The sequence below is a fragment of the Vigna angularis genome, chromosome 11, assembly GCF_016808095.1.
Source record: "Vigna angularis cultivar LongXiaoDou No.4 chromosome 11, ASM1680809v1, whole genome shotgun sequence".
Lineage (NCBI taxonomy): Eukaryota > Viridiplantae > Streptophyta > Magnoliopsida > Fabales > Fabaceae > Vigna > Vigna angularis.
The window spans coordinates 565,688-581,196 of record NC_068980.1 but is presented as its reverse complement, the minus strand read 5'-3'; the positions used below and the strand labels follow the sequence as shown (position 1 = coordinate 581,196).

At 39.5% G+C, this 15,509-nt stretch overlaps 1 protein-coding gene across 2 annotated transcripts in view; it reads right to left on the bottom strand.

Annotated features, from left to right (window-relative positions):
* Positions 1-960: 960 nt before the first annotated feature.
* The window catches only part of LOC108333863 (mediator of RNA polymerase II transcription subunit 15a), a 30,333-nt gene continuing 15,784 nt past the window's right edge, over positions 961-15,509 (bottom strand). For both annotated transcript variants that reach the window (XM_017569323.2, XM_017569325.2), the window contains exons 10-12: positions 1,906-2,106; positions 1,717-1,805; positions 961-1,434 (exon numbers count right to left, since the gene is read on the bottom strand). In XM_017569323.2, coding sequence (XP_017424812.1) covers positions 1,230-1,434; positions 1,717-1,805; positions 1,906-2,106 — 495 coding nt within the window. In that variant the 3' untranslated portion in view covers positions 961-1,229. The remainder of the gene's footprint in view (positions 1,435-1,716; positions 1,806-1,905; positions 2,107-15,509) is intronic.

The following is a 15,509-nucleotide window of genomic DNA, read 5'->3' as shown; positions in this document are numbered from 1 at the left end:
CCATTCTTACTCCTTATGAACTAAATTTGGTTGTTCGTAAAAGTTCTTCAAAGCTCAATCTATTATGATTACAGTTGTAAATTAAGAAAATAATTCAAAAATCAATGTCACCTCAATTTTCAAAATCTTTAAAGAAGAATGAAAATTCTGTATTCCAGAAAGCTAGCTTTAAGTCTACAAAACTTCCACGTTTAATAATATATTGTCATATTCAATATTCAAAGCGATAGAATACAAATAAGAACACGGATAGAGGACAATTATGAAAGTTGGATGATGATTAATAAAACAGAAATGGCAAATTGGATATTTTTAAAAAATTGTGTGCATAAAGAAAATATGGTGGTGCAAGAAGAAATTTTCCTGAGTTATGATTTTTTTCTCTTTTAATGCGAATTGTGAAGTTTGCTTGTTTTGAAACCATTAGATTTGGGAATTCTGGTTTGGGTTTGAGGGATCACTTCTTTCAGCTATTGGATGAGACTGGTAAATTAAGGATATGTTTGCTTATGCCATTTCTCAATTTTCAGATTACTCTTGTAGAAGTGTGGTTATAGGGGTTTTACCTAGACCTATTAGCAAAAGAAAAAAAGAGAAATAATAGGTGAAAGATTATATATCAAGGCACAAAAATATAGAGAATAAGTTAGTTATTAAGAAATGACAAATAAATATTATTAATGTAATAATAAAACATGTCACTGAAAAAAGTTAGAAAATGCTCTACATGTTATTTAATAAATAGAACAACAAATTTCTTAAAGTAAATTCATAATGTAACGTGCTAACTTTCTCAAAAAGGAAAAAGAAAACATGTTTGAGTTAACAAATATACATACGAAGTTTGTTTAAAATAAACAAAAAAAATGTAAATGTAATTTAACAGATTGCTATAGTTACACATTAAAATTATTAGATTTCCAAACATAAAAGCACAAACATGAAACTCGGGAAGAGTTCTTTTTCGAGCAGAACTTACGGGCATAACTTGTTCAGAAAATATGCTAGTAAGAACTAAGCCTAGGTAAAGGCATTTTGATTCAATACACACAAATTCACTACATTGGGATGTAAATAAACAAGGAAATGGATGCATTTAATACACAACTATGCGCTAAATAATTTCACTACAACAACACGAATTCGATATATTGCTTTTACCTCAACCCAAAAACACATCCAACGATAAGAACAAGTTTTGAGATGTTTGCATGGAATGGGAAGGATCGTCATGTGGTCAAGCAATTCTCCCAAGTCCCGTACTTGGAACTGAAACTCCCACCACCGCTTTGCTGTGCATGCTCAGAAATAACAGTGCGAGCACAAACATCCCAAGTCCTTGCTATCTCCCCAAGGGACATAGGTTGTGATAGACTTCGTAAGGATATGCTAAACCTTGACTTTGCTTTCACAGAAAGATCTTCATTCTCCTTACTGAAAGAAATATTCAAAATCATTTCTATTAAACGCAAGAACTCTAGGTACATTTAACATAAACTACTCAGTCTGATACAATACATCAAACCCGTGCTTCATGAATGAGAAAAAAGTCATAATCAACGAAAGATGTTTTGTATATGAACAATACATTTCTTCTTTTTGTTAATAAATGCAAATAGAACATATTTGTCGTGATAATTCATGATTGGGTAAAGTAAAGATTTTGTTAAAAAGAAAATAAGACTCATAAGAGATGCTAAATGCTCATTCTCTCACCCAGATTCAACGGGAAACTTGTCGAGGAGAATGGGGGAACAATTAGGATAATTCGTGGGAACAAGCAAGCGCAAGGGTTGAATTGGTGACTGCAAGGCAGTAAAACACAAATAAGGTCAAAGTTGAAATTTCTATAACAAAGACAACAATTACTTAATATGTACATGGTTTAAATGTTTTAAAGCCCACCATCTGCACTGAAGCGTACTGGGATTTTAAGCTCGGACTGAGAGCCACAGCATTGTAAGAACACTTGACAATGGTCCCTTCTGTCCCTTCAGCAGCAGCTGCTGCTGCTGTTGGATCAACTTCTTCATTGCTTATGTCTACTACTGTGTCAATAAGTCGCTGATTAACCTCCCTAATTTCTTCCAAAAGGGAATGATTAGCCTGCAATAAAAGTCACATAAATTCTTTATCAACAATCAAAGGCTGCATGTTTAAAGTAAATCCATGAATAATAAAGTGATTTCCTATTTTTCACAACCTTAACTTCAGAATAATTTTAAAACATAACCTAAAAATCATCTAATGCTCAAATGTAAAAATCCAGAACTGTAAAAATCTAAAGCAGATCAGCAAAATCTAAGTCATTATACGATGAATCCAGAACTGTCCAAGTCAACAATTGACCTGTTAAGAGTTACACATAAATAGGATCTTTCTACGGTGCATTTTCACTAAGCACTTCTTTCAATCGCTGTGGGTTCTTAGCCTAGTGCAATGCTCACAAAGTCTACTTCTCCAGGAAACACTAATACATCATGGATACATGATTCTGGAGCCATTTTCCATGTCACTGCTGAATCTCAAAACATAAAGCACTTTCAGCAGTTTGATGGTCCTGACCAGATATTTATAGGCAACGGTGCAGGTTTGCGAATTTGTGGTGTTTGTTTATCTTTGTTTACCTCACCTTACGATTCACACGTCATTCTAAACTTACACAATTTTGTTACATGTCCCCTCAATTACTAAAAAATTTCTCAGTGTTAGTCAGTTTGCCAAAGATAGTTCTGTTTTCTTTAAGTTTCATCCTAACCAATGTTTGTTAAATCTCAGGGGACCAATAGAGTTCTTCAAGGTGTTGTTCGTGATGATGGACTCTACTCATTCAATAATCTCCACCTTTATCCTTAGTTTTTCAACAGTCTTCGTCCAAGTGTTTCAGTTATAAGTCCAGTCTAAATAATGTGTATTCTGTAAATTGTTCATATGTAGCACAACAGACTTGGACATCCTAATAATCATGTTATGCAACTTGTAATGAAACATTGCAAACTTTCGTTACCTAGTAAAAATGATTCCTACTTTTGTTCATCTTGTTGTGTTGGCAAATTACATCACTTGCCTTCTCACTCATCAAAATTTGTTCACTCACCATTAGAACTGTTGTTTACGGATCTCTGGGTCCTACTCACTTTACCTCTTATGCAGGGTGCAAATATTATGTTTTGTTTATTGATGCTTGTTCTATATATAGATACACTTGGATTTTTCCTTTAAAATCTAAGGGTGACACATTGTATGTTTTTCAGTTTTAAACAAATGATTGAGTTGCAACTTGGTTTAAAAATAAAAAATATACAGTCTGTTGGGGTGGAGAGTACAGACCTTTCACAAATCTTTTGGCCACTTACGGTATCAATCACAGACTTATTTGAAAGAAAACATAGGCACATTGTTGATTTGGGTCTTACTCTGCTGCATAAAGCTTCTCTTCCTCTAAAATTTGGGATTATGCTTTTAGTACAGTTGTTTATCTAATTAACAAGCTTCCCACATCTTTTTTGAATTTTGCTATTCCTTACTCAATTCTCTTCAATAAGGACCCGAATTTTGCTTTTCTGAAAATTTTTGGATGTGCCTGTTTTCCTCTTTTAAAACCTTATCACTGTCATAAGCTTGATTTCAGATCAGAGGAATGTACTTTCTTGGGCTATTCTCAAATACAAAAAGGCCACAACTGTCTATCTCTAGTGGCAAAGTTTATATTTCTACGGATGTTTGGTTTTCCTTATTCTAGCCTTTTTCCTCATACTCCTAACATTGTTAAAGATCTCAACCAGTATTTTACTTTAACTCCTACTTTTACACCACCTCGAGTGTCCCCTATCCAGATTTGTTTTCTGAAATTTTTTGGATGTGCCTATTTTCCTCTTTTAAAACCTTATCACTCTCATAAGCCTGGTTTCAGATCAGAGGAATGCATTTTCTTGGGCCATTCTCAAATACATAAAGGCTACAAGTGTCTATCCTCTAGTGGCAAAGTTTTGTATTTCTAAGGATGTTTGGTTTAATGAAGAAGAATTTCCTTATTCTTTCCTTTTTCCTCATACTCCCGACATTGTTAAAGATCTCAACCAGTATTTTACTTTAACTCCTACTCTTACACCACCTCGAGTGTCCCCTATCACTTCCTCTGCTGGTATGCCTGTCAGTTCCTCAGAACAGTCATCTTCTTCTGAGACTGTCTAATATTGCACCCACTGAGTCAATACGTGATTGTCCCAACTCCTGCTAATATTCATCTTATGCAGGCATGATCCAAATCTGGAATTGTTACTCACAAAGTTCATCCTTCACTGCTTCTCCCTCATTCAGAACCTACCATTATTAAGCAAGCTATTAAAGATGCTAACTGGTTAGCTGCAATGCAGCAAGAATGTGATGCTCTCATGAAGCAAAATACTTGGGATTTAGTTCCATTACCTCTCATAGACAAGTTGTTGGGTGCAAATGGGTCTTCCAAGTCAAAGAAAATGTTGATGGCTCAATCAATAAATGTAAAGCACGACTAGTGACAAAAGGATTTCATCTGTTAGGGATATTTATCCTATTTTATCATCATTATAGTGTGTCAAGGGTTACCCTATTTATCATGATTATATTGTGTCTAGGATTACCCTATTTAACATGATTATATTGTGTCTAGGGTTACCCTATTTATCATGTACTTGTGTATCAATTTATTCATATAAATAGAAGATTGTGAGAGGGATCAATTAAGCCTTCTAGAATTATTTTACAGTTTCAATCTTAAGTTGGTATCGGGTCGATCCTGCTCTGGTTTCTGTCTCGTAATATATATCTGTCCGGCGCCACAGTTCTTCGTCGCCCGCCACCATCTGCCGCTGCCCGCCGCCGGCCACCGCCCGCCGTTGCCGGCCACCGTCGTCCATCATTGTCACAGTTTCCTTCGTCTAAACCCTTAGGGTTTTCTTGTTCCTCGCTAGTACTATTCGTCTTCTTCAGAAATGGCGTCTGACAATACTCTTTCCTTCTCTGGAAGTCCATCAATTACCTCCGAGAAGCTAAATGGAAAAAATTATCTATCATGGTCTGCTGCCGTTGAAATGTGGTTCCTTGGCCAAGGGCATTATGACCACCTTGAGCGAGATGGAAGTCATGTGCCTACTGAAAAAGCTGATCAGTGGAAACAAGCAGATTTTCAGTTGTGTGCCCTGTTATGGCAATCAGTGGAACCCAAACTTCTTGTATCTTTGAGGGCTTTCAAAACTTGTCACTCCTTTTGGAAGAAAGCCTAAAGCATTTATGCCAACGATATTCAACGTCTCTATGACACTACGAACAAGCTTGCATCTCTTAAAATGGCAGACCATGATATGGTGTCCTTCATGGCTGAAGCCCAATCTGCTGTCGAAGAACTTAGAATGTTTTTGGAAGTAGATCCATTAGAGGATATCAAAAAGAAACTAGACAAATTTTACATGGTGTTGATCCTTCGTGCCCTACATCCCGATTTTGATCATCTCAGAGATCAACTTCTAACTAGTCATGAGGTCCCCTCTATGGAAACATTGACCACTCGCCTTCTGCGTGTCCCGGTACCTCAAACTCAAGAAGCGCATGAACGAGTGGAACCATCTGTCATGGTTGCCACACGAGGAAGAGGAGGACGTGGCACTAGAGGAGGAGGACGAGGAGGTCGGGGACGTCCTCAATGCACATATTGTAAAGGGATGAGTCATACTCAAGAGAATTGCTACTCCTTACATGATTTCCCTTCCAAAACCGCCAATATTTCGAAGACTAAAACTTCCACTTCTATGTTTTCTGAGGATGAATATCAAGAGTATTTAAGGTTAAAGTCTAACCGCTTGGCACAACCATCTCAATCTCCCAATACATCAACAGCCTGCATTTCTCAATCTATGGAAGGTCAAAATTCATGGGTAATTGACTCAGGTGCTTCTGATCACATTTCTGGTAATACCTCTTTGTTCTCATCTATTTCCTTTCGAGAAAAATCTCATTTCATAACCCTTGCAAATGGATCTAAAACTTCTTCCAAAGGAGTCGGTCATGTTTCTTTGTCTCCTTCCCTCAATCTCAACTCAGTCCTTTTTGTCCCTAATTGTCCTTTTAATTTAATTTCCTTAAGCTAGTTGACTAAAATGTTAAATTGTTCAATAACCTTTGATCATAAATCTTTTGTTATACAGGAGCGTGGTTCGGGGAGACAGGTTGGAGAAGGATATGAAGCTGGCGGATTATACCATTTTGGATCTCGTCCAAGGGTGTCCTGTGTTGCTGCTCCTAATCCTAAAGTGCTACATGATCAACTTGGCCATCCTCATTTGTCCAAATTAAAAAAGATGTGTCCTGAACTTAGTGGTCTCCAAACCTTAGAATGTGAGTCATGTCAATTAGGAAAACATGTTAGATCTTCCTTTTCTAAAAGGTCTCAATCAATATGTAATTCTAGTTTTTCCATCATCCATTCTGATATATGGGGACCTAGCCGTATCTCCTCCTTTGGTTTTAGATATTTTGTTACCTTTATTGATGAATATTCAAGATGTACTTGGGTTTATCTTATGAAAAATCGTTCTGAATTGTTAACTATCTTTACATCCTTTTTGAATGAAATCAAGAATCAATTTGGTCAAGTAATCAAAATATTAAGAAGTGATAATGCGAAAGAGTATTTCTCATCCTCCTTTTCTGCCATCTTGAGTTTCCATGGTATCTTACATCAGTCTACTTGTCCTCATACACCACAGCAAAATGGTATAGCAGAACGAAAAAATAGACACTTGGTTGAAACTGCTCGTACCCTTTTGCTTGGTGCCCATATTCATGTCCATCACTGGGGGATGCCATCTTAACTGCATGTTATCTTATTAATAGGATGCCCTCCTCCTCTCTTGATAATAAAGCCCCTTTCTCCATTTTGTTTCCTAATGATCCTCTCTTTCATACATCTCCCCGAGTGTTTGGCTGTGTATGTTTTGTTCATGACATGTCTCCAGGTCTAGACAAACTCTCCGCTCGCGCTCTCAAATGTGTCTTCTTAGGCTATTCTCGACTTCAAAAAGGATATCGGTGTTACTCTCCTGAAACTAAGAAGTATTACATGTCTGCCAATGTCACATTCTTTGAACAGACTCCTTACTTCTCTCCATCTGTTCAGGATGTTTCTATCCTCCAGCAGGTCCTTCCTATTCCAATGGCTGAGTCAAATAGCTCCACTGTCTCTGTCATTCCAAGTCTTGATCACAATCCTTCTACACCTGTTTCTCCACATACTGAGATCATCCCACACAGGGCCCCAATGGATAGTCCACCTCCCCAAGACAATGGTGAATCTCCTACTTCAGATTCTTCTCCCTCGTCACCTCCTCCCACGCCTCCTGATGCAAATGATTCAGCATGGCCTATTGCCCTCAGAAAAGGTACTCGTTCCACTCGAAACCCTCATCCCATTTATAATTTTCTAAGCTATCATCGATTGTCGCCCTCCTATTTTTCTCTTTTATCCTCAGTGTCCTCTGTTGTTATACCCAAGAATGTGAAAGAAGCACTTGATCATCCTGGATGGCGACAAGCTATGATTGCAGAAATGCAGGCTCTTGACCACAGTAATACTTGGGAGCTGGTGCCCCTTCCCCCAGGAAAAAAGGCGGTTGGTTGTCGATGGGTGTATGCAGTTAAAGTTGGCCCTGATGGTGAAATTGATCGGCTCAAAGCTCGGCTTGTTGCAAAAGGTTACACTCAGGTTTATGGTCTTGATTATTGTGACACTTTCTCTCCTGTAGCCAAGATGACTACTATTGGTCTCTTCTTTGCCATGGCAGCCATTTGTCACTGGCCACTTCATCAATTGGATATTAAGAATGCCTTCCTACATGGTGATCTTGAGGAAGAAGTTTATATGGAGCAACCTCCTGGGTTTGTTGCTCAGGGGGAGTCTGGTATGGTATGCAAATTGCATCGATCTCTATATGGCCTCAAGCAATCCCCACGTGCTTGGTTTGGAAAGTTTAGCTCCATTGTTCAAAAATTTGGGCTAAAACGCAGTGAAGCAGACCATTCAGTTTTTTATTGTCATTCTTCTCTCGGGAAATGTGTTTACTTAATAGTATATGTGAGAAATGGAGAGGATTAGGAGAAAATATCCCCTTGTGTTTTGAATACACTAAGGGTAGTTTTATTTATAGTGAAACATAAGGGCCAATGCCCTTAATACAGAATGGGCTAAGCCCAACTAACAGAAAATAAATCCTTAACATCTAACACTCCCCCTCAAGCTGGAGTATATAAATCATATGTTCCAAGCTTGTTACAAAGATAATCAATTCTAGGTCCTCGTAAGGACTTAGTGAATATGTCTGCCAACTGGTTGCTTGAGTTAACAAACTCAGTCTTGATGTCTCCGGATATGATCTTTTCTCGAATAAAGTGACAATCAACTTCAATGTGCTTGGTTCTCTCATGAAAGACAGGGTTAGAGCTGATATGGAGAGCAGCTTGATTATCACATATAAGTGTCATTTGAGTGACATCTCCAAATTTCAATTCACTGAGTAATTGTTTAAGCCACACAAGCTCGCAAGTAGCTGATGCCATAGCTCTATATTCTGCTTCTGCGCTGGACCTTGCCACAACACTTTGCTTCTTACTTTTCCATGATATTAGGTTGCCACCAACAGAGACACAATATCCAGAAGTAGATCTCCTATCAGACGGGGAACCAGCCCAGTCAGCATCTGAATAACAAACGATTTTTGTATCGTTGTTAGGACCATATAGCAAACCTTTTCCAGGTGATCCTTTAATATACTTCAGTATGCGAACAACCGCATCCCAATGGTCTTCACATGGGGAGTTTAGGAATTGACTCACAACGCTAACTGCGAAGGAAATGTCAGGACGTGTAACAGTAAGATAGTTTAATTTGCCAACTAGTCTTCTGTACCGTTCAGGATCTGAGAAAGGCTCCCCCTGATTTGGTAGGAGTTTGATGTTAGGATCCATAGGTGTCTCAACAGATTTAGAGTTCATTAACCCTGTTTCCTCCAAGATGTCTAACGCATACTTCCTCTGAGATATGACAATACCGGTGTTGGATTGTGCTACTTCAATACCCAAAAAATACCGGAGTTTGCCAAGATCTTTGGTTTGAAAATGATGGCAAAGGTGTTGTTTCATCTTAGAGATGCAAAGATAGTCACTTCCTGTGAGAACAATATCATCGACATACACTATTAAGTAGATACATCCAGCATTTGAGTGGCGATAGAACACTGAATGATCCGCTTCACTGCGAGACATACCAAATTGTTGAACAACACAGCTAAATTTACCAAACCAGGCCCGAGGAGATTGTTTTAGGCCATATAAGGATTTGCGAAGACGACATACCAATCCAGATGACTCCCCCTGAGCAACAAAGCCAGGCGGTTGCTCCATATAAATTTCTTCATGCAAATCACCATTAAGGAAAGCATTTTTGACATCAAGTTGGTGAAGAGGCCATTGGCGAAGAGCGGCCATGGCAATGAATAGGCGAACAGAGGTCATTTTTGCCACTGGAGAAAAGGTATCACCATAATCCAAACCAAAAATCTGTGTGTAGCCTTTGGCAACCAAGCGAGCTTTGAGACGATCAATAGTGCCATCAGGACCAACCTTGATAGCATACACCCACCTGCAACCAACAACAGACTTTCCAGATGGTAATTGGACAAGCTCCCAAGTTCCACTTTTCTGTAAAGCACTTAATTCATCCAGCATAGCTTGACGCCAGCCAGGATGAGTTAAGGCGTCACCCACAGAGTGGGGAATGGACACAGAAGAAATGGATGAGAGACATGTATAAAAAGATGGTGACAATCTGTGGTAACTAAGAACAGTATAATGGGGAGAAGTGTTACGGGTAGAGCGTATACCTTTACGAAGGGCAATGGGCAGGTCAGACTCATTTGCTGGAGCCGGAGGAGACACAGGAACCGGCACTGGAAGTGAGTCATGAGGGAGACGATTGCGACGACTATACACCTGAAGGGGTGGTGGTGAAGGACGATCCTGTGGTGAATGAGAGTCCAAAGAAGGAGGAGACAAAATGGGTGGAGCATCACTAGGAGAATCACAGAAAATAGGAATATCAACAGTAACAGGTGGAGGTTCAAAACTCGAAGATAGATGTGAAAAGTAGAAAGAAGATTCATCAAAAGTAACATCAGCAGAGATAAAATGACGATTGAGGGAAGGGGAAAAACACTTATAGCCCTTTTGTGACCGTGGAAATCCTAAGAAGACACATTTGTGAGACCTAGGAGATAACTTATCAAGACCAGGACTAAAATCATGAACAAAACAAGTAGACCCAAAAACTCTAAGAGGTAAAGGATGTAGAGGATCTTGAGGAAACAAGATAGAATGAGGGATTTTGTTATCTAAGACGGAAGATGGCATGCGGTTTATAAGATAACATGCCGTGAGAACGGCGTCACCCCAAAAACGTGAGGGTACTTGACCATGAATTAGAAGAGTACGAGTTGTCTCAATAAGGTATCTATTCTTGCGCTCAGCCACCCCATTTTGTTGAGGGGTATAAGCACATGAGGTTTGGTGAAGAATGCCATGAGAAGCCATAAAATGTGTAAACGATTGAGAAAGATATTCACGACCATTATCACTACGTAGAGTTCGAATAGAAACCCCAAACTGTGTTTTTATTTCATTGAAAAATAATTGGAAAATAGGAAACAACTCAGAACGATTCTTCATTAAAAACAACCAAGTACATCTTGAGTAGTCATCAATAAAAGTAACAAAATACTGAAAACCTAAATTGGACTTAACACGACTAGGTCCCCAAATGTCAGAATGAACCAATGAAAAAGGGGACGATGCCCGTTGTGAGACACTACGAGGAAAGGAACTACGAGTATGCTTTCCTAACTGACAAGACTCGCACGACAAACTTGATAATTGTGACAATCTCGGGACAAGTTGTTGTAGTTTGGCAAGACTAGGATGACCTAACTGAGCATGAAGAAGGGATGGTGACTCCATGATTACGCCAACATGTGGAGAAGGGCGGAGATGGTATAGGCCATGAGACTCACATCCTGTGCCAATCATGTGTTTCGAACTCCGGTCCTGCAACCAAACAGAATCTTTAGTAAATGAGATAACACAATTAAGAGTACGAGTTAGACGACTTATGGACAATAAGTTGAAAGGAGACCCGGGAACATAAAGTACATGATCAATGGATATGGACGGAAAAATATCAACAGTACCAACACCATGAGATGAGACTCTAGACCCATCAGCCATTGTTACCGAGGGTAAGTTATCCGGACATGACAAAGAAGAAAATAAGGACTTGTTACCAGTGATATGATCGGTGGCGCCTGAGTCAAGGACCCAAGATCCGAGGGAGTGAAAGTGAGTCAGACCAACAAAAGGTGTACCTGTACGTGCAACAGATGCAGATGTAGTGGAACTAGAGTGCTGACGATCCTCATACCATCTGAGAAATTCGTTAAAGATTGCAGGTTTTTCTACGGTATTAGATGAAGTAGGAGGGTCTCCAGATGGTTCAGAATTGGCCATTGCTACAGGTCGAGGAGGTCGTCCATGAAGTGCATAACATTGATCAATTTTGTGGCCTAACTTGCCACAGTGGTCACATTTTGTAACACGTCCTTTATTTTGCCTGCGAGGCCGACTTCGATCATTACGTTGGATAGCCATAACTGAGGAGTCATCAATATGAGGAGATGTCTCAGTGACTGGTTTGCTCGGTATACGCAGAAGAGCTGAACAAGTAGAAGTAAAGTTGGGTATGACAGGAGAACCCAAAATCTGATCCCGGACATGAGAGATATCATCAGAGAGTCCGTATAAAGCCAACAACATGAAGAACTTTGATCGTTGTTCCAGTTCTTCAGCAGGAGTGGGAGCAGGAGGTAATATATCATTAAAATCATGAAGAAGGGCATGAATTTTACCCAAATATTCGGCCATGGGACCATGATTGCGTGGACCAATAACAGTTAATAGGTCCTGACAAACACCATACAGGCGTTGAGTGTCATTTGTGTACAACAACTTCGCCTGTGCCCAAACTTCTGAACATGTTTCATATGATCGAAACATTTGTTTCAACGAGGAGTGAATGGTGGATTTTATGACAATGCATAGCTGAGCATCAATTTTCATCCAGCGGGAAGTGTCATCCGTTGTAGCAGTAGTCACATCTTGAGTAAGGTGATCTAAGTACCCCTGACTCTTCAACCAAAGTTTGATGTCAGACGCCCATGTTGCATGATTTGTGCCATCTAACTTGTCAATAGACAAGTGTACATTCACATAATTGGTGTATATTGAAGGATCAGAAGAAGAGCCACCAACATAAGTGTTCGTAGAAGAGGAAGATGCCATGGAGAAGGAGAAACCCTAAAAATCCAAAGTGCTCCGATTGACGCAACGATCACAGATCCAGAAAGAGGACGAGGAGGCGATCACGGCGGTCCAGATCGGCGACGGAACTCTCCGGCGACGCGCCGTCACGCGCGGTGGGAAGCGGCGGCTCCGGCGATTCTGGCGGCGGCGCGTGGAGGCGCGTGACTGGTCCGTTGGCTGCGATATTTGTACCATGGTGGTCGCCCGGGCGAGACGATGCCGATGATGTGGTCGTCGGTCAATTCTGGAACTCCGGCGGCGGCGGCCACAGCGGCGGCCACAGCGGCGGCGGCGATGAGTTGTGCCGGAAACTAGAGTTGGCTGGACCTAATCCTATGCTCTAGATACCATGTGAGAAATGGAGAGGATTAGGAGAAAATATCCCCTTGTGTTTTGAATACACTAAGGGTAGTTTTATTTATAGTGAAACATAAGGGCCAATGCCCTTAATACAGAATGGGCTAAGCCCAACTAACAGAAAATAAATCCTTAACATCTAACAATATATGTTGATGATATTGTCATTACAGGAAATGATGCTGTTGGAATATCTCAACTAAAAGAGTACTTGTGTAGACATTTTCAAACCAAGGATCTTGGAAGTCTCAAATACTTCTTAGGCATTGAAGTAGCGCAATCAAAAGATGGAGTTGTAATCTCCCAAAGGAAGTATGCTCTTGATACATTACAAGAAACAGGCATGATTGATTGTAGACCGGTAAACAGTCCCATGGACCCAAACCAGAAATTAAGGACAGAAGAAGGTGAATTATTCTCCGATCCAGAGAGGTATAGGAGGCTGGTTGGAAAACTAATTTATCTCACTATTACAAGGCCAGATCTATCCTTTGCAGTTGGAGTGGTTAGTCAGTTCATGCAAGCTCCATGTGTTGACCATTGGAATGCTCTCATTCGCATTCTAAGGTATGTAAAGAAGGCTCCCGGGCAAGGATTGTTATATGAAGATAAAGGAAGCATTCAGGTCTCTGGGTATTGTGATGCAGATTGGGCAGATTCACCTATTGATAGACGGTCTACTACAGGATATTGTGTTTTTCTGGGAGGAAACATTATTTCATGGAAAAGTAAGAAACAGAATGTAGTAACTCGATCAACCGCGAAAGCCGAGTATAGGGCAATGACATCACTAACATGTGAACTTATATGGGTGAAACAATTCCTTCAAGAGGTTAAATTTTGTGACATCCATACTATGAAGATGTATTGCGACAATCAAGCTGCTCTCCACATTGCATCAAATCCAGTGTTTCACGAGAGGACTAAACATATATAAATTGATTGTCATTTTGTTCGTGAAAAGTTGTTGACCAAAGAAATATGTACTGAGTTTATTGGGTCAAACGATCAACTCGCAGATGTATTGACCAAGTCATTAAGGGGTCCTCGGATTGAGTTTATTTGTTCCAAGCTTGGTACATACAATTTGTATGCTCCAGCTTGAGGGGGAGTGTTAGGATATTTATCCTATTTTATCATCATTATAGTGTGTCAAGGGTTACCCTATTTATCATGATTATATTGTGTCTAGGATTACCCTATTTATCATGATTATATTGTGTCTAGGGTTACCCTATTTATCATGTACTTGTGTATCAATTTATTCATATAAATAGAAGATTGTGAGAGGGATCAATTAAGCCCTCTAGAATTATTTTACAGTTTCAATCTTAAGTTCATCAAATACGTGGGTTTGATTTTCATGAGACTTTTTCTCCAATGGTGAAACCTGTAACAATTTGAATTGTTTTGACTCTTGTTGTATCCTATGGTTGAAAATTGTTTCAACTACATGTGAACAATGCCTTTCTAAATGACTTTCTTGAAGAAACAATTTACATGACTCAACGGCCTAGTTTTGAAGTCAGTGACAAGACTTTTGTTTGTAAGTAGAATAAAGCCTTCTATGAGACATAAAGAAGATTGGGAGAAAATATCCCTTGTGTGTTTAGACTACACATAGGGTAGTTTATTTATATTGTAAGATATGGGCCAATGCCCTTAATACAGAATAGACTAAGCCCAATTAACAGAAACACACATCTTAACATCTAACACTCCCCCTCAAGCTGGAGCATATAAATCATATGTTCCAAGTTTGTTACAAAGATAATCAATTCTAGGTCCTCGTAAGGACTTAGTGAATATGTCTGCCAACTGGTTGCTTGAGTTAACAAACTCAGTCTTGATATCTCCGGATATGATTTTTTCTCGAATGAAATGACAATCAACTTCAATGTGTTTGGTTCTCTCATGGAAGACAGGGTTAGAGCTAATATGGAGAGCAGCTTGATTATCACATATAGGAAACAGGGTTAGAGCTATTTGAGTGACATCTCCAAATTTCAATTCACTAAACAATTGTTTAAGCCACACAAGCTCGCAAGTAGCTGATGCCATAGCTCTATATTCTGCTTCTACACTCGACCTTGCCACAACACTTTGCTTCTTACTTTTCCAAGATATCAAGTTGCTACCAATAGAGACACAATATCCAGAAGTAGACCTCCTATCAGAAGGGGAACCAGCCCAATCAGCATCTGAATAGCAAACGATCTTTGTATCGTTGTTAGGGCCATATAGCAAACCTTTTCCAGGTGATCTTTTAATATACTTCAGTATACGAACAACTGCATCCCAATGGTCTTCACATGGGGAGTTTAGAAATTGACTCACCACACTAACTGCGAAGGAAATGTAGGACGCATAACAGTAAGATAGTTTAATTTACCAACTACTCTTCTGTACCGTTCAGGATCTGAGAAAGGCTCCCCTTGATTTGGTAGGAGTTTGATGTTAGGGTCCATAGGTGTCTCAACAGATTTACAATTCATTAACCCTATTTCCTCCAAGATGTCTAACGCATACTTCCTCTGAAATATGACAATACCATCATTGGATTGTGCTACTTCAATACCCAAAAAGTACCGGAGTTTGCCAAGATCTTTGGTTTGAAAATGATGACAAAGGTGTTGTTTCATCTGAGAGATGCCAATGCCAAGATAGTCGCTTCCTGTGAGAACAATATCATCGACATACACTATTAAATAGAT